Below are 22,730 nucleotides of genomic sequence, written 5' to 3'. Positions count from 1 at the left end.
AGGAGAAGGGGATGACAGAGAATGAGATGGCTAGATGGCATCACTGACTCTATGGACGTGAGTCTGGGTGAACTCCGGGAGTTGGTGATGGACTCGGAGGCCTGGTGTGCTGCAGTTCATGGGGTTGCAAAGAGTCGGACATGACTGAGCGACTGAACTGAACTGATCTTAAAGCTGACCCCTTTTGAGGTCAAGAATCCCTTTTAGAATCTGATAAAAGCTATGGGCCTTTCTCCTCAGGAAAATGTACACACATAAAGATTCACTTCTTTCTTAAAGTATTTGAAGAATATCTGAAGAAGGGTTAGATGGATGTGTGTTAGGATGGGGATGATCCCTAGCTGAAGCTGTCCTTGCTCCATCTTTCTCTTGGTGTGTCCCAGACCCTGGGCATCCCAGCCTCCCTTCCTAAGACCCATGAGACAGAAGTGAAGTAAAGATCAGCTTTATTATTGGCAAGAAGGCAGGGAGGTGGTGACAGTGCCAGGCCCTTCTGTGGGTGATGGGGCAGAGGGCTCGACCAGCCAATACTGATCCTCCAAGTTGCCCTCCCAATGAGGTCCAAGGTTCCAGGTGCCTCTGATTTTGAGCAGAAGCAATGGGTGGGCAGGCGGGCAGACTGCTGGGCGTTGGTTACGCGGGCTATTCAGGGATGCTCTGGAGCTGGCGTTGGGCTGGTGGTGGCAGGGGGTGGCGGGCGAGGCTGGATGTCCCTGGTGCGCATATAGGACAGTAGCTGCTCTGGGATCTCCGCCAGCACATCCTTGGCAAGTCGGGCCATGCTCAGCACCTGGTTCCCCGACCGGTCGACATAGTCTCGGAATGGGACGAACTGTGACAGGCACGATCAGATGTGGGTGGCCAGGAGAGAGAGGACCGGGGAGGGTGGCGGGGCGGAGGCTCCCTCTTTGGCCCCTAACATCTCCAAGCATCACTTGCTTTCCCACCTTATCTAGAGGAACTTTCCACATTTGCTTTCTCCCCACCCACTTTTTTTTCCACCTTCCATTCACCCTTAAACCACTCTAACCTGGCTTCATGCAGTCTACTGAAACTGCTCTTGCTAACGAAGTCAACAGTACCATGTTCCCCAATCAGTCCAGCAAGCAATGATTGTCACGCATCTTGCTGACTCCCCTTGAGCTTTCCATTACATTTCACTATAATCTTCCTGAACACTTCCCACTCTTGACACATTACATTCTTCTAGATTTTCTCTACCTTTCTGGATGCCTCCCTGCACCAACCCCAATGCTCTAGGTCTGCCTAATCTCTAAAGCTGATGCTTTTTCTTTCTTAATTCTCTTCCTGGGTGATTTCATACACTTTCAACACATTTACAAACTGTTCCCTGGATTAAGACGTACAAACTACTTAATATAGACAAAATAAATAAGCAACAAGGATAAACTGTATAACACGGTATTGTAGCTTTTATCTTGTAATAACTTTAAATGGAGTATAAACTAAAAGCACTGAATCACTATTCTGCATACGTGAAATTAACATAGTATTGTAAATCGACTGTATTTCAATTAAAAAAAAAACAACCCTGTTCCCTGGTAACTCCTACATTTATACATCCATCCCTACCTTCTTTTCTTTAAGGCCCAGAGTCACAACTTGGTTGCCCATATCACATCCCCTTTCGTTCCTCTTAGATAACTCAAGTCTAGTGTGTTTACAGCTGAATTCTAGGCTTTTCTGCCAAATCTGCCCCTCCTCCAGCCTTTCCTTTCCCAGCAAGTGAGACTATCACTCACCCAGGGGCTCAGTCTATGAAACTAAGAATCATTCTTGAAGCCCCCCTGACTCCCTATCACCATTTAATCAAATATTCAATTCTCATACATTTTTTCTTAAATTGTCTTTTGAACCTGTTTCTCCTCTCCCTCCTCACTGCTCCTATTCCCATCCAAATCCCTGGACTACTTCGAAGGCTTCCTCACTAACAGATCTCCCTGCCTTCTCCCTTGTCCTGCTGCAGTCCGCACTCCTGCAGCCTCTCTGCATGTCTCAAAATGCAAGACTGACCATCTCACTTCTCTATCTAAAATCCTTCAAGAGGTTTCTAATTATCTTAGAACAAAGCCCCAAACTTCACCATGACTGGCAGGGCCTTGCCTTCCTCTTCCACTCACTGCTGTGATCCTGCCACCCGGGCCTCTTGCCTTCTCCATGATTGGGCCAGTTATTTTGAACCTAAGGGCCTTCCCACCTGCTGCTTCTCTGCCTGTTATGCTTATGCCTTGTTTTAGATTTCAGTTCCAATGTAATTTCCTCGTAGTAGCCTTCCCTGATGGAGAAAGCAATGGCACCTCACTCCAGGACTGTCGCCTGGAAAATCCCATGGATGGAGGAGCCTGGTGGGCTGCAGTCCATGGGGTGGCTAAGAGTCGGGCACGACTGAGTGACTTCACTTTCACTTTTCACTTTCATGCACTGGAGAAGGAAATGGCAACCCACTCCAGTGTTCTTGCCTGGAGAATCCCAGGGATGGGGGAGCCTGGTGGGCTGCCATCTATGGGGTTGCACAGAGTCGGACACGACTCAAGCGACTTAGCAGCAGCAGCAGCAGCCTTCCCTGACAATCCTGCCTAATCAGATCCCAGTTACAGACTCTCACTGTGGCGTTTGCTGTCCCTCTGGAGCACTTAGCACAATCTAATGAACTGTGCCATTATTATTGGCTGCCTCCACTAGAGGGCAGGTGCCTTGGGGATCTCTCACACTATGAATCCACCATGGCTGCAGCAACCTGCCTGTTTCTCAAAAAGAATTTGTTGAATGAATGTAGGAAGGCCGAAAGAGTGAAGGGAAGAAAGGTAAATGATTAAGAAGGCAGTAAAGGGACTTCCCTGGTGGTCCAGTGGTTAAGAATCCACCTGCCAATGCAGGGACACAGGTTCAATCCCTGGTCCAGGAAGATCCCAATGCCTTGAGGCACCTAAGACCTTGCGTCACAACTACTGAGCCCACGGTCTAGAGGCCACGGGTCACAGAGCCCAACCTCCGCAACAAGAGAAGCTCACACACATCAACTAGAGAGTTGCCTCCACTCCCGTAAATTTGATAAAGCCCCACATGCAGCAATGAAGACCCAGCAGAGCCAATAAATAAATAAAAATTGGGGAAAAAAAAAAAAAAGGAAGGCAGTAAAGGGGAATGGCTGCTAACTTAACCCCTCCTTCCCACCATGCCTTTGACACCATGACTTCCTTTTGACCTCATGACAGCAGGTCTACCTGAACGATGTCGCGCTCGGCATAGCGTCCCCGAGAGGACACGCGCACATCATCACCGTCCAGCTCTTCCATAGCTGCAGAAAAGACACCCCTCAGCTGATTGACCTTTCCCACAACAACCCATGCTGCCCTCTGCCTCTTCGCTCCCCTCTGGAGTCATCAAGAGACCACCTAATGGTTGTATCAAAGTCCTACAAATATTAGGCATTGTAATGGAGTTATTATTATTATTCCCTCCCATGCATTCCATCATCCTAGGAACCCCAGGAGGGAAGTATTTGTATCAACAACCTCGGTTATAATGAGGAAATGGTTCAGAGAAGGTCTGACTTGGCCAAGGTCTGACACAGGCATCCATCCTATCTTCTCTATGAGACAGGCCTGGGTTCCCAGATCCTCCTTTGTTTTCCCTAGTTCTTGGTCTCACTCATCAAAACCCCTCATCTTACTCACCTTCAAACATGGCTGGTCCCACACCGACAATAATGATAGACATGGGCAGTGATGAGGCCTGTGAGGGGAAAGAGGGGAAATTGTTGGGGTGAGCAGCCATAACAAGGGAAGTGACTGTTGGGGGACAATTCTCTCTGTGTATAATATTTTGGCACATCTTACAAGCAGAGGCACTGATTTCTCTTTGTGCCGGACTATCTTTTCAAGTATGTCTGCATATGTAACAGCCTTGAAATATACAGGGTCTTCCTATACAGCAAAGGGCAGGTTTGTTTACTGTCTAGTATAATAAAATGTCTCATGATAAAAGGCTCAGGTTTTCTACACTCAGGGTGTATGTTCTATAATACAACCCACTGGTAATCTGGCCCTTGGCACATTATCTTCTGGGAAGTGGACTTAGTGAATCAGAGCCAATGCTGATAGTTGAGCTGTTGCTACTGCTGGGATAGTGGCATGTGGAATCTCAATTCCTCGACCAGGGATTGAACTCATGCCCCCTTCAGTGGAAGTGTTGAGTCTTAACCACTGGACTACCAGGGAAGTCCCACACACCTTTGCTTTTGATCCAGAAGTCTTGTGTCCACTGCGAGCATCCATGAAATTGGCAGCCTGACTTGTTAGCTTGCACGTAGGGCAAAATCTCAACCCCTGGACAGTTATTAACAGTGACCTCTTCTGCCAAACCCTCCTCAGACTTACACTGACAATGGCCTCCTTTGTCTGTGTCATGTCAGAGATGACCCCATCAGTGATGATGAGCAGAACGTAGTACTGAGAACCATCAGAGATCTTGGCTGCAGCCCTGGGGGAGAGGCTAAAATCAGAATTCAGCTGAAAGCCCAGAGAGTCCAAAGGAATGTCTATCCCTAAAACTTCCCCAGCTGGCCCTGTAAGCAGAGGACAAGCACTGGGGCTTCGGAAGCTCATGCTCCTTCCCCAGAGCTGGCTGCCTGCCCCTCCTACCATCCCTCCAGTGACACTCACAGAGCATTTACTATGGTAGCTACTGTGTTAGGCATCGTGAGAAAGAAAGAGTCCCCCCAGTCCTCTTGAGAGTGGACACTGAACCAAGAATCACAGAAATAGCTATAGAATAGCATTTGTGAGGAGAGTTGGGAGAGAAAAAGCTACTGCTATGAGAGCGTCCTGTAAGGGATCTTGACATGGCCCAGGTCAATAAAGACTTCTTTAAGGAAACAATGTTGGAGGATGAAGGAGAAGAGGAGGGAGAGGAGGCTAAGTGAAGGGGAGGGGAGGTCATTCCAGACAGAAGAAACAGCATGGACAAAGTCCCTGTGATGAGACGGAGGAAGTCTACCCTTTCTGGGGCGCAGAAAGTGAGGGGAGCAGCAGGGACCATATGATTGAAATGGGGTGGGGCCCAGATCACCCAGGACTTTGTTGGCCCTGGAATGATCTTGGTGTTTATACAAGACCAAAGACTGAAGGCCTTCTTTCTCCCCTCTCTCACCCATTTCTCCTCCTCCCTTCTCCCTCTGCTCATCACATCCCATTGCCTAGGCTTCTGGGTCCTCACCCAGTCTTAACAGCTGCTCCCAGAGTCTTTTTCCTTCTCTCACTTTGACTCCCAAGATTTTTTGATCTGAAATGAGTTCAGAAGTCATTGAGTCCAGTCCCCTTATTTTATACATAAGAGAAACAAGAGCTCAGACAGCACAAAGGCCGTGGCAGACTTGGCCTCTTGACTTCTAGTCTCAAACCCTGTGAGGATTGGAAAGGATGGAGCTGTACTATCCAGTAAGGCAGTCGCCAGGTCCTATGGAAATTTATATAAATTAAATAAAATTACCTCAGTTCCTTGTTCACCCTAGCGACACTCCAGGTGTTCACTATCTGTATGTGGCTGGGAGCTACCATACAGGACATCACAAGATACAGAACATCTCCGTCACTGCAGAGAGTTCTATCAGACAATGCTGATATATAAGCTTGATATAAAAAACCCAGAGGAAAGCACAGTGAGAGTGGAGAATTCAAACAGCTACAGCTGATTTTGCCCAGAGCCCAGGGTGGGAGTGGGCCATGATCCTCCCTAGCAGCCTTTGCTCTTTTCCTGAATTCTGGCTGCAGCCTCTTCATAGGCTTGGGCTGCCACCGTTTCCTGTCACTCACTCATTCTGCAAATAATCACTGCACACCTGCTGTGGGTCAGGCACCAAGTTTGGTGCTGAGCCTGCAGCAGAGAATCAGATGTTGTCCTGGGAGGAGATGGATGCTTACAGCACGACGATGCAGTGAGGCGAGGGCTTTGAGGACATGACATCTAACCTAAGACCTGAAAAGTGAGTAGGAGTTAGCCAGGAGGAGGTGGAGGTAGAGGTGGGGTGGGGGGAGGACGGGAGGGTAAAGGAAAGATGTTCCAGAGAGAAGGAATGGCATGTGCAAACCAAGAGAGAGCGTGTTCTAGGACATGCAGGTAGGTCTACAGAAGAGAGAGGAGGTCAGAGCAATGGGTAAGGGCCCCCTCACAAAGGGATTTGTGAGCAGGAACATTGAGGGGTGTGGAAGGGTTTGGGGACTTGGGAGGCACATCCGTAGCTCCCTGCAGAAGCCTGGCACTCCCAAGGCCATTTAGACCTGGAGCTGGGTCATGGGCTGGGGAAAGCCACTGTGCCCCACTTGGCTTTGGGGTGGCAGGCAATGAAGAGGCATCTGTGGTCATCAAAATCATGGCTGCACACTTGACATACGTGATCTGATTGAATCCTCACTACCATTCTATAAGGTGGGCACATTTGTTATTCCAAAGTGAAGTTTACAGGCATGAGGAATAACATTCCAAAGGGGTGGTGAAGCTGGGGCCCCAGTCCACACTTGACCGACTAAGCCTAAAACCTGAGCTCTTGATGCCTCTAGGCTTCATTCCCGCCTGCTTTTTGGCTACTCCTCTGTGCACGCTGCACATTCTGATCTAGGTGTACTGTTCACTGTCTCCCAAGCTTGCCCCTTCATGCCTCTGTGCTCTTCACATGCAGTTCCTGCCGCCAGGCCTGTTCTGCACATCTTCCTCTGATAAAGTCCAGTTCGCCCTCTGCACCCAGCCAAGAAGTCAGGTCCCTCCACAACTAGGCTGCCTCCGGTCTCTTGGATGCCACCCACCAAGATGGGTTGTCCGCCCTTCCTGGGTCCTTACACCCATGAGTGTACCAACATGTATGCCAAGGGGAACTCAAGGTCACAGGATACCTGAAGCACCCATTACACTATATGGTCTGGTGGATAAAGCTAGATGACTCTAAGTATACTTAAAACACACCTCCCCACGCCTTAAATTATAGCAAATATGGACACAATGTCAGAAACATGTAAAATGTGCATGAATTGTTAAGATAAAATACGGGGATTTCAAAGACATTTTCAGGTTGGCTGCTTTCAACCAGGCCCCCAGTGTCCCCTAGGGGAAGCAGTTGTTTGCCTTTGCCAACAGGCGACTTGCTGGAAAAGTTTGGGAAGCTCTGGCCTGTAGAAGATAATGATTTATTTATATTTCTGTCTCCTGCGCCAAGGCGGGAGATCTCAAGGGCAGAAACTAGATCTGATTCATCTGAATCTCCAGTGCCCCAGCAGATATCTGAGCACACGCAGATGCCCTTTGAATAGTAATAATGATAATAATAGTAACAGTAATAGCTTGCACCTATAGCACTTACCATGTGGCAGGCACTGTTCTATGTGCTTGATGAATATTAAGTTAGTCCTCACAACAGCCCCATGATGTAGCTACTATTATCCTCATTTACAGTTGAGGAAACAGACACAGAGAGGTTAGGAGTCTTGCCCAAAGTGACACACCTAGTAAGCAGTAGAGTGGGTGTATTAACTTAGTCTAGCTCTACAGCCCACATTCATGCTACATTTTGCGTTATGGAATGTTCATTGAATCAGTAAATGAATGAGTGAATCAGCGAATTTGCCCAAGATAATATTTAAGTCTGTTTAATAACAATAACAAAAGAAAATGTGCTCAGGTTCCATTATTAAGTGAAAAGATCAGTAGTGAAATGTTACATCAAATTTGACTGCCATTATGGCTACATAAGGAAAAGACTATCATTAACTATATATATATTATATATATGTGTGTGTATATATCTTCACATTCTCATGGGCCATTTTCTGGGTCATTTCTTATTTAATTTCTCCATCCTTAAAATTTCAACAGCAATGTTACATTACTTTTGTAATTAAAGAAACTATTATCTCATGATGAATTAGAAGATAAACTAATCTTTATTAGAGGAAAATGGAGTCTCTAGATATATATATCTCCCTGAAATTCTTCCACTTTTATTATTTTTTTGTTTGTTTGTTTCATCTTTTTACTTTCAAGTTTCCTGAGGTATTTTGTTTTACATGGGTCTCTTCTATTTAGCATATAGTATGTATGTGAATGGAGAAGGCAATGGCACTCCACTCCAGTACTCTTGCCTGGAAAATCCCATGGACGGAGGAGCCTGGTAGGCTGCAGTCCATGGGGTCGCAAAGAGTCGGACACGACTGCTCGACTTCACTTTCACTTTTCCACTTTCATGCATTGGAGAAGGAAATGGCAACCCACTCCAGTGTTCTTGCCTGGAGAATCCCAGGGATGGGGGAGCCTGGTGGGCTGCCGTCTATGGGGCTGCACAGAGTCGGACACGACTGAAGTGACTTAGCAGCAGCAGCAGCAGCAGCAGCATGTATGTGAAAGTCACTCAGTCGTGGCCAACTCTTTGCAACCCCATGGACTCTATAGTCCATAGGATTCTCCAGGCCAGAATACTGGAGTGGGTAGCCTGTCCCTTTCCAGGGGATCTTCCAAACCCAGGGATCGAACCCAGGTCTCCCACATTGCGGGCAGATTCTTTACCAGCTGAGCCACAAGGGAAGTCCAGGAATACTGGAGTGGGTAGCCTATCCCTTCTCCAGGGGATCTTCCTGACCCAAGAATTGGAGCAAGGTCTCAGGTGGATTCTTTACCAACTGAGCTATCGGGGAAGCCCTTAGCATATAGTAGAATTATTATTTTTTATCCAATCAGAGAAACTTTTTCTTTTATTAGGTGAATTTATCCAACTTAAGTTCATTGACATACGTTTGGTTTTAGTTCAATCATTTTATTTTATTTGCATTAAAAATCAGAAAACTTAAATGCTGGTGCTGGTCATACTTTTTGTTTAGACTCTCTCATTCTTGAAATATAGTTTGTTTAAAGCATGCATACAAATTTATGTATTGAAATATAGTTTAAAAAAATCCAAAAAAAATCATTTGATATGTAAGTTGGATTTTCTTTGCTTTGTGTTTTTATTCTGAAAATTTGGAGTTACTCTTCTGTTTTTAGAAGTTACTCTTCCATCGTTAATCTACAATTTGAGCTCATTTTAATCTACCATGATTTAATCTACCATGAGCACTGACTATGGGCCAGACACTGTGCTAAGTATTATTATATTGTTACCTAGTTTTAAATCCCCAATAACCCTATAAAAAGAAGATGCTCTTATTATCCATTATTATACCCATTTACATGGATGAAATGGAGGCTTAGAAAGAAGTTAAGTTGCTTCAGGTCAGATGAGGTTAGTGAGTGGTGGACCCGGGGTCACTCCCAGGTTTGATGCCAAAGCTTGTGCCTTATCCACTGTTGTATAGGTCCTCTCTTCCCCAAACTTGAGGCCTGGTTTGTTGTTCCCAGGAAGTGGGGTTGAGGCAGTTCACTGACACTCTTTCTACTTTAGAATAAGGCCTGATGTAACCTCTTTATACCAGAGCTTGGCCAACATTGAAACTTTCACCCTCTCCCCAAAGCCTAAATTCACTATCCTTGGGAAGTCAATTCCCTGTCTGCTGCTACTGCTAAGTCGCTTCAGTCGTGTCCGACTCTGTGCGACCCCGTAGACAGCAGCCCACCAGGCTCCCCCGTCCCTGGGATTCTCCAGGCAAGAACACTGGAGTGGGTTGCCATTTCCTTCTCCAATGCATGAAAGTGAAAAGTGAAAGTGAAGTCGCTCAGTTGTGTCCGACTCTCAGCGACCCCATGGACTGCAGCCCACCAGGCTCCTCCGTCCTGGATTTTCCAGGCAAGAGTACTGGAGTGGAGTGCCATCGCCTTCTCCACAATCCCCTGTCTGGTCCCCTTAATTTCCCCCAGGTCCATCCAGTTTCCTTACCTGGCCACCTGGTTGATGACAGGGGCGAAGTAGGTGGGCCCGTAGAGCTGCACTGTGCGCAGGCTCTGGAAGTAGCTCTCCAACACACCCTCAATGCCCGCGCAGTTGGGGTCCTCATCATTGTTGTTCTGTCAGGGAAGATACCCTGCTGGACTGCTCACTCTTGCGTTTCTCCACTGCTTTTTCATACGCCCCTCCAGACTCCAGCCCAGCTCCCCTCCTTGCTCTGCCACCCTCCCCTAGATCCTTCTCTTCTGCATGTCCTTGACCCTTAGAAGAAAACCTAAGTAGAATTTTGTCAACTTGGGTGGGCCAGATTCCAGAGTGTGGAGTCTAGGATCTGGCCCATACTGTACCAGGGGGAACTGGTGGGAGATCCGTCCCTCTGGAGGGAGCTTGGCGCCAAAGCCATAAGCTGGGAAGAGCTTGTCACTGTCATAGTCCTGGATGATTTCTCCCACTGCCTTGAGGGCCATGGCATAGGCGCTGAGCTGATAAGGACTCATGTAGTGCAGGGAGGTGGGCTGCAGGGGATTCCCTGTGGGGAAACAGGAGCCCCACCCCATGGTCATACTGATGATCCATCTATTCGCCTGCCTGTCTTTGTTGCATCTATGTGCTGCCTATCCATTCATCCACTCTTAACCCATGCTGTTGGTGTTTTGTCTCTAAGTCGTGTCTGACTCTTTCATGACCCTGTGGACTGTAGCCCGCCAGGCTCCTCTGTCCATGGAATTCTCCAGGCAAGAATACTGGAGTGGGTTGCCATTCTCTTCTCCAGGGGATCTTCCCAACCCAGGGATCGAACTCATGTCACCTGTATTGGCAGGCAGATTCTTTACCACCGAGCCCCCAGAGAAGCCTCTTTACCCATGTACTCCTTATTATTTTACTCAGTCATCCAAATGTTCATTTTCAAACTATCCATGTACCAACCCTTATATCTATCCACCAGTTCATCCACCTGCTCATACATCTATTCACCCTTCCACTGGCCGTAAATCCATCTATCTCTTCATCTCTATCCATCTGCTTCTCCATCCTCTTATCCAGCTAGCCACCCACCTGTGCATCCAGCCAGCCAGCCTGCCATCTATCTACTTGCTCACCTGCCATTTCTCTTTCTTTCCCATCTGTCCATATAACCATATTCTTTTGTCCATCTACTCATTCATTCATCCTTCTCTATCCATCCCATTCATTCACCTGTCTATCTGTACTCATATGGATCCATCCACCTGTCCACTCATCTATTTCACCAATTTAAACACTTGTCCAGCTGTCCAGCTACATTCCAGTTCATGCATCTACCTCTTCAGCCTATTGTACTCACTCAGACCCATTTGCCTACTCTATTCATCTAGCTACCCACACAGTTATCCACCCATTTATGTATTCATCTGTTAGTATACTTCTCTTCCCTCCCATCCATTCATTTACTCATCCACTTCTCAAGCTATCTAGAGCTATTTATCCTTTCGATTTTCTTTGATCCATTTACCCACTTAAACCTTTCTGTACTCTCTCCCACCATTACCCCCACAACACTCCTGCCCCAGTATTAGCCTGACTGGGCCTTGCCTCAAGCCTGGGCTTCCTGGATAGGTTAACTCTTATTCCCAGGTTTTAATTCAGGCCCATCCCTAATGACTTCTTTAGAATCCCTCTGCACCCTGTTCCCCATCCATGCCTCACCATTGGAAGCTGTGAAGTCAATGGCTACTGTGAAGTTCAGCTGTGTCCTGTTGGGGAAATAGATGGATTGAGAAATGAGGGACTAATACTTACTAAGGATTTCTCAAACACTTGTACGCAACTGAATCACCTGGGAATTGTGTTAAAAAGTAAATTATGATCTGGATGGTCTGGGTGGAGCCTGAGATTCTACATTTCTAACAAAATCCCAAGTGAGGCAGATGCTGCTGGCCCATAGAACACACTTTGGGGAGTGTGTTCCCACATGCCCCATTCATTCCTAAATGCCTACCTCATCACATAATATGCATAATTTAATTTAACCCTTACTATAGTCCTGAAGTAGTAATTAACATCTCCATTTTACATTAAAATCAGGTTGAGAGAAGAAAAGTACCTTACTGACGTCTGCTTGCATCCACTAAACCAAGGAGAATGTCCCCTACAGTCTGCTTGTCTTTTCCTTCTCTCTTGGCCTCTCCCTCTTGCCTCGCCATATCTTCTGTCTGGGCTCCAGTAAGGCTACGGGAGACCACTGGTCTGTCATCTTCCCAGGGGGGCTGGAAGCTAGGGCTGAAAGGCAGCCCTATGGAGAGAACTACGGTGGACAGCACCCTGCACTTTATAGTCTGCCAAGTGTTTTCAAGTTTGTTTTCATGATTTCATTGGATCCTGACCATTAATGAAGAGTAACACTGAGGCTGAGAACTGGGAGAAACTCATTGCTGGACTTTAGTCTGGAGCTTGGCTGTGACTCACCCTCCCTTGATGTAATCGACAAAAGTGAATTCAGAGTCCACAGAAAAGGAGAGCAGCGTCACCTGTGGGACAGAAGAGGCAGCCCTGCTACTTGGAAAAGGTGGCTGGGCTAGAGAAAGGCAAAGAGGCACTCTACTCCAGCCCCTGACCCATCCTGTCCGATTTCTGAAAGGGCAAAGGGGGAAGCCATCAGAAACATACTTGGATTTCCAAAAGTGTATTAAATCATGAAATAAAACTTAGGGTCCCCCCCCTGAAAAACCTGCAAAAGATTAAAAAGATCAAACAAATTTTCTTAGGTGAGAGGAAAAACAAGAAAAAAAAAACGAAACAAAAGGAAAACTGAAATGGTGCCACCTTGTATCCAGCATCACTGTGTGCAAGTAGTCTGCACCATAGCTCTCCCACACCCTCACCGCGTGGTCATGCTGGGTGTCTCCATTCTGGGGACAGAGACAGAAGGATCTACAGAGGGCCAGAGCTCTCGGGAGTACTCACGGTTCCCGAGTTGACGTATTTCTTCTTCTTACATTTCTTCCGGGGGTTAAGTACCTAAGTGAAGTAAGGTAGTGGTGACGGTGCGACACAGAGGAAGGGAGCACAGACCGAGCATACCTGGGGTGGAGGCCTGGGAAACCTGGGCGGGCCTGCGCTCTCACCTCATACACTGTGAACTGGTTCTGGGCCTTGCTCAGCTCTCGGTAGCTGGTGGTGAACTCACCGATGAAGTCGTGGCTGCAATGAGGCCAGGGGCAGGTAAGCGACTGCTGCTGGCTTGGAGCCACCCCTGAAACCAGTCTTTTAACCTCACTATCCCCTGCCTCTACTTGGTCTGCCAGGCACTGGGCCTTGGGTCAGAAGAGAGACCAACCTAAGAGGAAAAGAAGGACCTTGAACACAGCTGGTCCCCTTAGTTGTCTCTCTGGCACACTGTCTCTTCCCTTCTTTTCCTCTCTGGCTCCCAAGGCTAGTCTGGGGTTCCTAGTTAGTGTGCTACATATTTCAGGGAACTGTTTGGTTTAATTCTAGGAGAGGGCAGTGCTACCTTCCATCCCGGTCCCAGTCGTACACGTCAATCTTCACCGTTCTGAAATGTTGGAGATAAACATAGGCTAGGTTTGTAGGATAAGTCTGAGACACCCCCACCCATGATAGTCAAGATGATCTTGACTATATACAGATCATCCTTCCATCCATCCATTTGTCCTTCTCTCAACCTTCCTCCCATCTGTCTTATCCATTCATCAGTCCATGAATGTACCCAGCTACCTACTGAACTATCACTATTACTACTGCTGCTGCTATTTGTACTATTACTATTCTTTACTACTGACTTTTAAAAAATATTTTGGCCACGCTGCATGGCTTGTGGGATCTTGTTTCCCTGACCAGGAACTGAACAGCAGGAACCTCAGCAGTGCAAATGCAGAGTCCTAACCACTGTACCACCAGGGAATTCCATTGCTTCCCTGATGGCTCAAAAGGTAAAGACCACATGTAATGCAGGAGATGTGGATTTGATCCCTGGGTCAGGAGGACCTCTTAGAGTAGGAGACAGCAACCCACTCCCGTATTCTTGTCTGAAAAATCCCATGGACAGAGGAGCCTGGTTGGCTATAGACCAGAGGATCGCACAGTCAGACAAGACACAACTAAGTACACACACGTATTCCAGGCGTTGTTCTCAGCACTTTCACCGACTAATTTAACAAGCACTCTGTAAAGCAAGTATTAATACTATTATTACTTTTGAATAAGGAAACTGAGGCCCCAAAACCAGTAACTTGACTAAGGACCATAGCAAGTAAATTGCTGAGCTGAAATTTAAACTCTGACATCCTGGTTCCAAAGACCATGTTCTTAACAGCTATGCCTAAGTCATCTCATATGGCCACTGATCTATGTGGCAGCTCATTCAACCATCCATCTAGTCACCCTTTTACCCATATAAATTTACCAATCAATTACTTATTAAACTCTATCACCCATATAACTATACATCCAGCCCTTCAATGACTCACCAATACATACAAGCATCCATCTGTATCTCCACGCATCTATCCAACCAAACACGCAGCCATCTGGTATTTGTCCATCTAATCATCCATTCGTCTACATAACCATCTACTTATGGGCCCACTCACCTACCTTCACGCTGCCCACTTGTGAATTCATATGGTCAGCCTGTCCATCTACGACACACTCACCATCCATTCCCTCTACCACCCATTCATCTGTCTGTCTATTAATGTACTGTCATTCCACCTGTTTATCCTCCTGCTTTTTCAGTCACCCCTCTGCCTCTCCAACCAACCACCAATCTCTCATATACCCATCCTGCCTCTCAAGCATTTAGCCATCCATCCATTAATCTGCCCATCATCTACCTATCCACTAATCCACCCAGCAGTCCACTCACTCACTCATCTGCTATCCATTCATCCATCCCACCCACCAGTCCTCTTGTACACCCATCCACATACCCATCTATTCATTCACCAGTTTATCCATTCGTCTGATTGTCTATCCATGTATCTGCTCATTCACTTATTCACTTGCCCTTTCATCCATTCATCCATCCACCCATCCATCCGTCCATCTACCTATTCATCCATGTGGCTATTCATATGCCTTCCCATGCACCCATATCCATGTCCAAAACTGCCTCACTGAGCAGGATCCTCCAATGCTATTATGGCACTTCAACCTTCATTCTTTGCCCCAAGAACCCCTCTCTCACACCCTTGTCCCCTTACTCCTTGGCTTATACTGATGCAGACCTGTCATAGTCTCCATTGCACAAAGCCCGCACAGGGATGCTGAAGGGCTGCCATACAGGATTCAGTGTGTTTTTCACAACCTCTGTCTTGTGGCAGATGGTGAACCTGGAGAGGACAAGAGGACTGGATCCTGCCTTTGGGGTAGGACTGAGCCCAGAGACAGGGCCTCATATGCTTGGTTTAAGCACATATTGGGTGCTGCCTTAAGTGAATTCTGGGCTCAGGTCCTGATGGAGTCTAAGATGTCCCAGCCTAAGAGCCCTAATGGGCCCACAGCAATAGTGGGAGAGTGACTCACGTGCCATCCTCATTGCTCCTGTAGAACACGAGGAAGGGGTCTGATTTCCCAAAGAAGTCCTTCTTGTCCAGCTTGTTTGCACACAGCTGCATGGTGGCAATGTCCTGTGGATGACATTGGACTATTGACACTCAAATTGCCCCCAGACTCAGCCCACTAAAGGGAGTTTGGGGAGAGAAGAGAGCCTCCTGGGTCTAGCATGTGGCCCTTAATTACCCGACAATTGCTAAGCTCCTCTGCAGTCAGCAATATGGTTCCACACTTCTTGCCTGGTACACCCCTGGAAGCAGAAAAAGCCTCTTCGTGAGGGGGGAGAGTAGGAAACAACGATTGGGGTGGCCAATCTGGGATTGGGTAGGCCAGGGGATTCAATTTGTCATTTACTAACTGTCCCGAGTGTTTCCATCCCTGGTGGGGTAGGACCTGACTTGGACTGGGGAGGGTCTCTGGTCTGGAAGGAAGGGGTTAATTTAGCCTGTGTGGACATCTCATAATGGTAGCATGGGAAAGACAGGATTTACAGTTCTGGGCAAGTTGTTTTCCCTTACCTTGGGCCCTTGGTTTTCTCTTTATGTAATGGGAATCTTGTCTACCTCTTAGGGTTGTGAAAAGATGAGAATGAATGCATGGAATAAAAAGCAGTTGGTAAGCTTGGTAGATATGAAGGTGGTTCTGTTTCTCAAAGCAGACTCTGCTATATGCCAGGCATTGTTCTAGGTACAATTTGGCCAGTTGGCATCTTCCAGCTCTGCTAGACCCTGCCTTCAGGGAGTTTCCAGGGGCAGCTGGGATGTCAAGGCCATAGGCAAGTACAGCGTGATGTGATGCAACAGTCCTGAATGAGGGACAGCAATTTCTACCCACGTCTGGGGCAGAAGGACTGGTTTGTTAGGTCAAAGATGCTGTGCTTTCAGAAGATTGTGAAGAGTGAGATCTAAAAGACCAGGGCAGCCTTATCCTCTTCTGATCCAAGAAGAGACACTTGCATATGCCTGGACATCCATCTCCAACTTGCTTTGGGTCTCCAAGCAGTCAGAGGCCTTGTGGATATGGGCCTGCCAACCCTAAACTCTGGAAGAGCCAAAGTGTGACAGAGAGGAAGCTAAGTTGGGAGTATTCTCAGTTCAAGTTTTGATTCCAACTTGCCCATGTGATTTTTGTCATCTTTAATATGAGAACTTGAACCATTTCATTGGCTCTTTTGATCTCTGACTCTCTGTGCTTTAAAAAGATAGTGTGTAATGAGTGCAGGGACTCTCCACCTGCACACCCAGAAGCGAGTCACTGATGCTACTGCCTTCTCACTGTTCTTTCTCTCCTTAATTTTCTCCCCCATCTCCTCACCCAGTGTGAATTCCAGTCACTCTGGACTATAATAATCGTTCCCTTCCATCCTACTCCTTTCCCCTAGCCCTTCTCTCACTTCTGTCTACTTATTTGGCAGAACCACAGCCTGAGTTAAATCTATTCTCTGCCTAACCCATACCACACCTGTGCAACTGGATACGGCCAGAGGAAAACCCACACTCGTGCTAACTGGTTTCATTTTAGATGTGTGACCACAAACCTCAAGGTCCTTAATCATACTGTGCGAATGCACAGTATGATTAAGTGAGTCCCTTCACTCTCCAGTGCTGTGAGATGGCACTTGCACTCCTCCTCCTCTCTCCTCAGCCCAAAAAGCCTCCTCCTCCGTCCTCACTCTCAGCCAATGACCTTGTTTCCTACTTCACTGACAAAGCTGAAGCAACCAGAAGACACTGTCCACAGACCCGCCACACACCTACCCTGCCTCCAGTATCTTCTCCCACACGAGGCCTTCCTACCGTTGCTATAAATGACTACCATGTGCCTATTTATCCCTCCCCTGTGTGCTACATTCCACACCCTCCCTCTTGCCTGTACAGAGACATCACTCCAGCAACTGCCCCCCCTTTTTTTGATCATGCCATGAGGCATGTGGGATCTTAGTTCCCCGATCAGGGATCGAACCCACACCCTCTGCACTGGAAACATAGAGTCTTAACCACTGGACCACCAGAGAAGTTCTTTCCCTCTTTGTATGATGTCAGATTTTCAGATTCTACTAGATCACTTCCATTAGCATACAAATGTGATATAATTTTTTTCAGGTTAAAATATTACAAACCTCTTCTTGATCTCACTTCCCTCTCCAGCCACCCCTCCTTTTCTCTTCTTCTCTTTGCAGGAAAATTCCTTGAAAGACCCCTAATTCCCATTTCTCTCTTCCGTTCTCTTCTAAACCTCCCTAACCAGGCTGTTATCCAAACCTCTTCTTCAAAACTCTGACAAGCAGAGTCACCAGCGACTGACATCCTGCTAAACCCACTCTCCAGTTCCCAGTCCTCACCTTTCTTGACTGCAGCAGCATTTGACATGATCAGCCACTCTCTTGTCATTGATGCATGTCTTTTGCTTCCAGGACAGCACCACCTACTCTTGGTTATCCCCCCATTTCATTAATGCTCCTTCTCAGTCTCCCTTCCTAGCTCCAACTCATGGAGTTTTGGTCTTTGGTCTTCTCTCTCTCTCCTCACTCCCTTAGTGATCTCATCTAATCTCATGTCCTGAAAGAGCATATAAGATTTATGTTTCTTATTGCCTATTTGACACATCTACTTGTCTAATAAAAATTTATGAAATTCAGTACGTCATACTGAACTCCTCATTGACTTCCTCCCACAACTTACTCCTCCCTCACCTAAAAAAGAAAATCATCTCTATGGCAACTCCATCTTTCCACTTGTTCAGGCCAAAGGCCTTGGTGTCATCCTTGACTCCTCTTATTCTCTCACGTCCATATTCAGTCTGTCAGGAATCTGCTTCTCCATCTTCAATTTATATCCAGAATCTAACTAATTCTCCCCTCCTTCACTCGTGGCACCATGGATTACTTCTGCTTTTGCCCACCCAAGATGTAGTCTCAACCCAGCAGCATCCTTTGAAAGCAAGTTAGAGCATTTGTCTGCTCAGAACCCTCCACTGAGTCCCAACTCAGAGTAAAAACTAAAGTCCTCACAGTGGCTTCCAGGCCTTAAACGTGAATCCACCAAGCTCACCTCCTCCTTTCTCCCCGCTGCTCACCCAGTTCCACCCACAATGGCCTCTGTGCTGCTCTTTGAACACATCAGACTTCTGCACAGTTTCCTCTCCTGGAACATTCCTCCTCCAGGTATCAGCACAGCTCACTCCCTTACTTTCTTAAGATTATTGCTCCGAAGTTACCTTTCCATGAGGCCTCCTCAACCCTTCTGCAGAAAACTGCAACACCCATCACCCTGCATTTCCGGTCACTCTATTTCTGTTCTACTTTCATTCCACAGCACTTCATGTCTTCTAGCACATTATGTAATTTACTTATTTATTATTTCAGTTTTGTACTATTTCTCTCCCTCTTCTGTTACATAAGTTCCCTGAGGGCAGGAGCCTTTGTTTCGTTCACCACTGCAACCCAAGCCATTTGAACAGTGGCTCACATAGAGTATATGCCCAGTAGTGTTTGTGGAATGGATAAATCCTTGGTACCCAGCCCAGGGTATAGCATACAAAATGTGCTAATAAATATTTAGTGAGTGAATGTAATGTAAATTCCAGAGAACTTGATTTAGTGAGGAAGACTTGGAAATGGACCTTAAAGTCTGAATCAGATTCAGAAAAAGAGTGAGGAGAGAGAGTGAGAGAGAGAGGAGATATGTCAGGGCTGAGAGTGACTTGAGCAAAGCCCTGAAAATTGAATTTTCCCAGGAGGTGATGGGAGCCATTGAAGGCACCTGACCAGTCCCAGCCTCCAACGATACAGAGTCAGCTGCATCTTTAGGAGAATTGGAGGCCCGCCCCTCCCCCATTCCCCTTCGGGTTCAGCTCACGTGAGGGGTCGCTCAACTCGGCTGCCCTGGCCTCCAATCACCTCTCCCAGGGCCAGGAACGCTTGGCCCAGGAAATCCTGCACAGGGATACAGAGTCAGCGAGGACAGGAGCGACTGGTGGTGCAGAGTCCCAGCCCAGCCCTGATGCTGCTGCTGCACTGACCACTGCGACTGGAGGCAGTGGAACCACCCAGCCAGGGCTTTAGAGGAGGGACGGGGTCCCCAGACAAGCCGCCGTTCTTGGTCCTGACATCTGGAGCCCACTGCCTCTACCCTGCCAAGATACCATCCCACCCCTCACCTTTCACACACCACACACACTGACCCCGCCCAGCCCCATTCAGCCTCACCTTCTGAGGGTCCCAGCAGCAGTCGAGAAGGAAGAGTAGCAGTGAGTAAGAGGCACAGGTGGGAAACCGAGGCAGGAACAGGAGAGGAGGGCAGGGAGGGCAGGTTCGGGGCAGAAGAAGGTCGAGTCGGGTTTGAAGGGTAGGAGGGTTCTAAGGAGGGTCGTTTAACACACAGTGAGCGCCGCCTGTGTGCCCAGCCTGCCCGTGAGGGAATGGTCACTCACCGGTTTGGAGATGTTGGTTTTGGAGTCGACGTTGTACCTGGGAAGAGAGTGGGACCAACATGGGGAGGGGATGGTGGGAGAGAGCCTGGAAAAGGGGTCCGATTTCGAGTCCAGGTTAAAATTGTGGGTGGAGGGTGGGGCAGTCTTGTACCGGAATTCAACCTGGACCTCCTTGGGGCAGGAGTCGGGGTCAGAGGAAGTCAGACGTGGGCAAGGTCAAGTCCGGGGCCAGCTGGGGGCAGGGTCATCTCAGAGGTGGGACTTAGAAAGGGGCGGAGCCAATTAAGGAGAAGGGTTGTCAGCAGGACTAGGCCTGGGGAGTGGCCAACCTAGACTTGGGGCGGTGCTAAGCCTAGAGAGGAGTCCTTCAAAGTGCCACCGAACTGGGCCCGGGGGTGGAGCCAGGTCGGGGGCCCGCTGGGGGGCGGATCCAGGTTGGGGGAGGTCCAAGCCAGGTTTCTGGGCGGGGCTCACACATCGAAGCGCAGGTTTTGCTTTTCCTCAAAGAAGTAGTCGAGGACGAATTTGCGCACGAAGTCTGGGTTCAGTGTGTTGTCGATCACCTCGGTCCGTCCGAACTGAATGGGGAGTGGACAATCAGCATGGGGCCTGCTAAAGGGGGCAGGTGCTTCCCAGGCGCGGCGGTGGACTGGGTGAGGGTTCCAGGACTTACCTCCCGCCACTCCTGGCTGGCCCGGCTCTGCGTGTAAAGCACCACCACTGCAGGCGGGAGCGGGGGCGGGGAGGGAAGGACGTCAGGTCGGCCCGCCCCCCCCCTCCCCGCCCCCGGACCTCAGGTGCTCTCGGACCCCAAGTTCCCTCCCTCCCGACCCTGGTGCCGCCTACTGGGGTCGGACTTGGAGAAGGTGTCGAGGTCCAGCAGGTTTCTAGAGAAAGAGACAAACAGACGGACAGCGAGTGGATCATTCTGGAGCCCACTGCTGGTACCCTACCCAGAGGTGGGCACCTAGGGAGGCACGGGGTTCAAATCACACTTCCTTCCCCCGTAACTACACCCTGCCGGGGCCCGCGTTATCAGCACCCTGGACAACACCGGAAATCTCAGCCCAAGAGCTGTTTCTCTGCGGACTGGACGCGTCTAGACTGCCTCCAAGGGCCCAGGAAAGAGGGTTAGCCCCCAGAACTTTACCCTCCTGGGGCGCAGATCCTACTGGATCCCCGCGACCCATCCCTTCAAGCCTTAGGTTGAGCCCTCTTTTGTGGTTGGGGCTATTCAAGGAAACCCCCTCCCCGCGTCCGCTAGCAACTCCCCTGAGTCTGCACCCGTGATTTTCCCCGGCCCCGATCCTTCTTCTCCTGGGGTCTACCCCCTGCTCGTGCTGAGCCCCTGAGCTGGGTGGTGCTGGGGCAATGCCTAAGCCCTTCCTGGCATGGCCCGCTCACCGGCAGGACACGGTAATTTCAATCTTGGTGGCCGGGACGCTGCGCTCGGAGGCTCCGCTGAAAGACATGGCTGGTCGGGTGGCCGGAGCTGCGGGAGGCTGCGAGACGGGGGCTGCAAGGGTTGGCAGCGGCGGCGGGGCCGGCCCATGTGCCGCCGCGGCGGTGGTGGCGGAGGCTGCGCTCCCTCCAGCCCTGCTTGCGCTCTGGCTGCTCGCGCCTTCACTGTGGCCGGCCGCACAGCGGCTCCAGATGGCAATGCAGCCCCGCCCGGCCCGCGGGGGGCCCCCACTCCATTGGAGCAGCCTCCAGTAGGCCAGGAACCTTACACAGATCCGAACTCCAACTCACTAGGTGGGAGAGTCCTCCCAGTGCATCTCCCCGAGGAGAGAGCCAGGCCTGCCCCTACAAGAGCTGTCCAGAATGCTGACCGGCCCCGGATACCTAGTGGGCACTGGGGTAGATTGCTTTTCCTGAGCTGCTCCCTCAACAATCCGCTTCTTCCCCTTGCCACTCGCGCCTTTCCTGTCTCTGAATAGGAATACACATTTGTTCTCTTTGGCTGTGTGACCTTGGGCAAGTTACTCAACATCTCATTGGCTGAGTCAGTTCACTGGTAAGAATGGCCATAATAGCACATACTTGGGGTGTTGTAAAATTTCATCAAGATAACCTACAAACAGGATTTAACATAGGGGATTATACACAGTAAATACTCAAAAAATGTTCATTGGTATTATTTCCCTCTTCTGGGCATTTACACTAATGATCTCTTCTGTGTTGAGTCAGAGGTCAGTAAATGGTGCACTGTGCAAAACCTTTTGTCCATGTCTTTGAACCCACATGACTTCATGGTGTTAGAGACGAAGACGTACTCCGTGAGGATGCAGCTCACCACAGATCACACAGTAAATGAGGGTGGTGGTCGGCCAGGTTCACCCTCCCCATATCACCTACTGCCTTCGAGGCCCTGGAAACCAATCCCTCATCGAATGCAGGGCCTGCAGGTCACCTGTACCAAAAGCAGATTGTTTGCTGAACTTTTTAATAATAAAGATTACTTGGGAATTCCCTTGTGGTCCAATAGTTAGGAATCCCCATGCTTTCACTGCCAAGGGTGCAAGTTCAATCTCCAGCCAGGGAACTAAGATCCCAGGGCATGGCCAAAAATAGGCCCACCCCTTTTCCCAGCTTAATGAAGATCTCAGCAACTTCAAGTCCAACTTTCAGGCAGCCCTGGAAATCTGCATGGATAAACAGGCTCCCCAAGTGACTGGGGCCCATTCAGGCCTGAGGACCACTGTTCCCACCTTAAGAGCCTGTTGCTATGTGTTGCTATCTCACTGGAGACTTTCATGGCTCATGAATTAAGAGGCACGTCCAAGTCTCCAATCTCTTCTTGCTTCCTATGTACCTCCACCCCCCCTATAAAAACCCCTTCTTCTAGCAAAAGAAAGGAAAG

General features: G+C 48.7%; 1 protein-coding gene across 12 annotated transcripts; it reads right to left on the bottom strand.

Annotated features, from left to right (window-relative positions):
• Nucleotides 1-429: 429 nt before the first annotated feature.
• On the bottom strand, nucleotides 430-22,689 carry CPNE9 (copine family member 9). 12 transcript variants are annotated; one of them, XM_027522208.1, is made up of 21 exons: nucleotides 21,272-21,428; nucleotides 20,714-20,754; nucleotides 20,541-20,587; nucleotides 20,342-20,445; nucleotides 19,868-19,904; nucleotides 19,644-19,646; nucleotides 19,294-19,370; nucleotides 15,623-15,686; nucleotides 15,407-15,510; nucleotides 15,109-15,213; nucleotides 13,374-13,415; nucleotides 12,988-13,063; nucleotides 12,827-12,880; nucleotides 12,329-12,390; nucleotides 11,570-11,616; nucleotides 10,231-10,412; nucleotides 9,875-10,002; nucleotides 4,401-4,503; nucleotides 3,699-3,756; nucleotides 3,246-3,319; nucleotides 430-832 (listed from the first exon to the last, which is right to left on the bottom strand). In XM_027522208.1, exons 1-21 carry the CDS (start codon nucleotides 21,337-21,339, stop codon nucleotides 647-649), a joined length of 1,662 nt encoding a protein of 553 aa, XP_027378009.1. In that variant the 5' UTR covers nucleotides 21,340-21,428; the 3' UTR covers nucleotides 430-646. The 12 variants fall into 12 exon arrangements, with proteins under 12 accessions (XP_027378009.1, XP_027378010.1, XP_027378007.1 ...); XM_027522209.1 differs by lacking the exon at nucleotides 19,644-19,646 and having other exon boundaries at nucleotides 21,272-22,689; XM_027522206.1 differs by lacking the exon at nucleotides 20,541-20,587 and having other exon boundaries at nucleotides 4,401-4,515; nucleotides 21,272-22,689.
• Between the last annotated feature and the right edge of the window lie 41 nt (nucleotides 22,690-22,730).

This window comes from Bos indicus x Bos taurus, chromosome 22 (genome assembly GCF_003369695.1).
Source record: "Bos indicus x Bos taurus breed Angus x Brahman F1 hybrid chromosome 22, Bos_hybrid_MaternalHap_v2.0, whole genome shotgun sequence".
In the NCBI taxonomy this organism is placed as follows: domain Eukaryota; kingdom Metazoa; phylum Chordata; class Mammalia; order Artiodactyla; family Bovidae; genus Bos; species Bos indicus x Bos taurus.
This window is presented reverse-complemented; position numbering and strand designations above follow the sequence as displayed.

Coding starts and splice junctions, on each gene's coding strand:
- CPNE9 (XM_027522200.1), bottom strand. CDS start 21,419: ATGGGCCGGCCCCGCCGCCGCTGCCAACCCTTGCAGCCCCCGTCTCGC. Junction 19,905..20,341: donor CAAAACCTGCGCTTCGATGT/GTGAGCCCCGCC, acceptor CTCTCTTCCCAG/GTACAACGTCGACTCCAAAA. Junction 13,064..13,373: donor GACTGGGACCGGGATGGAAG/GTAGCACTGCCC, acceptor GCCTCATTGCAG/CCACGACTTCATCGGTGAGT.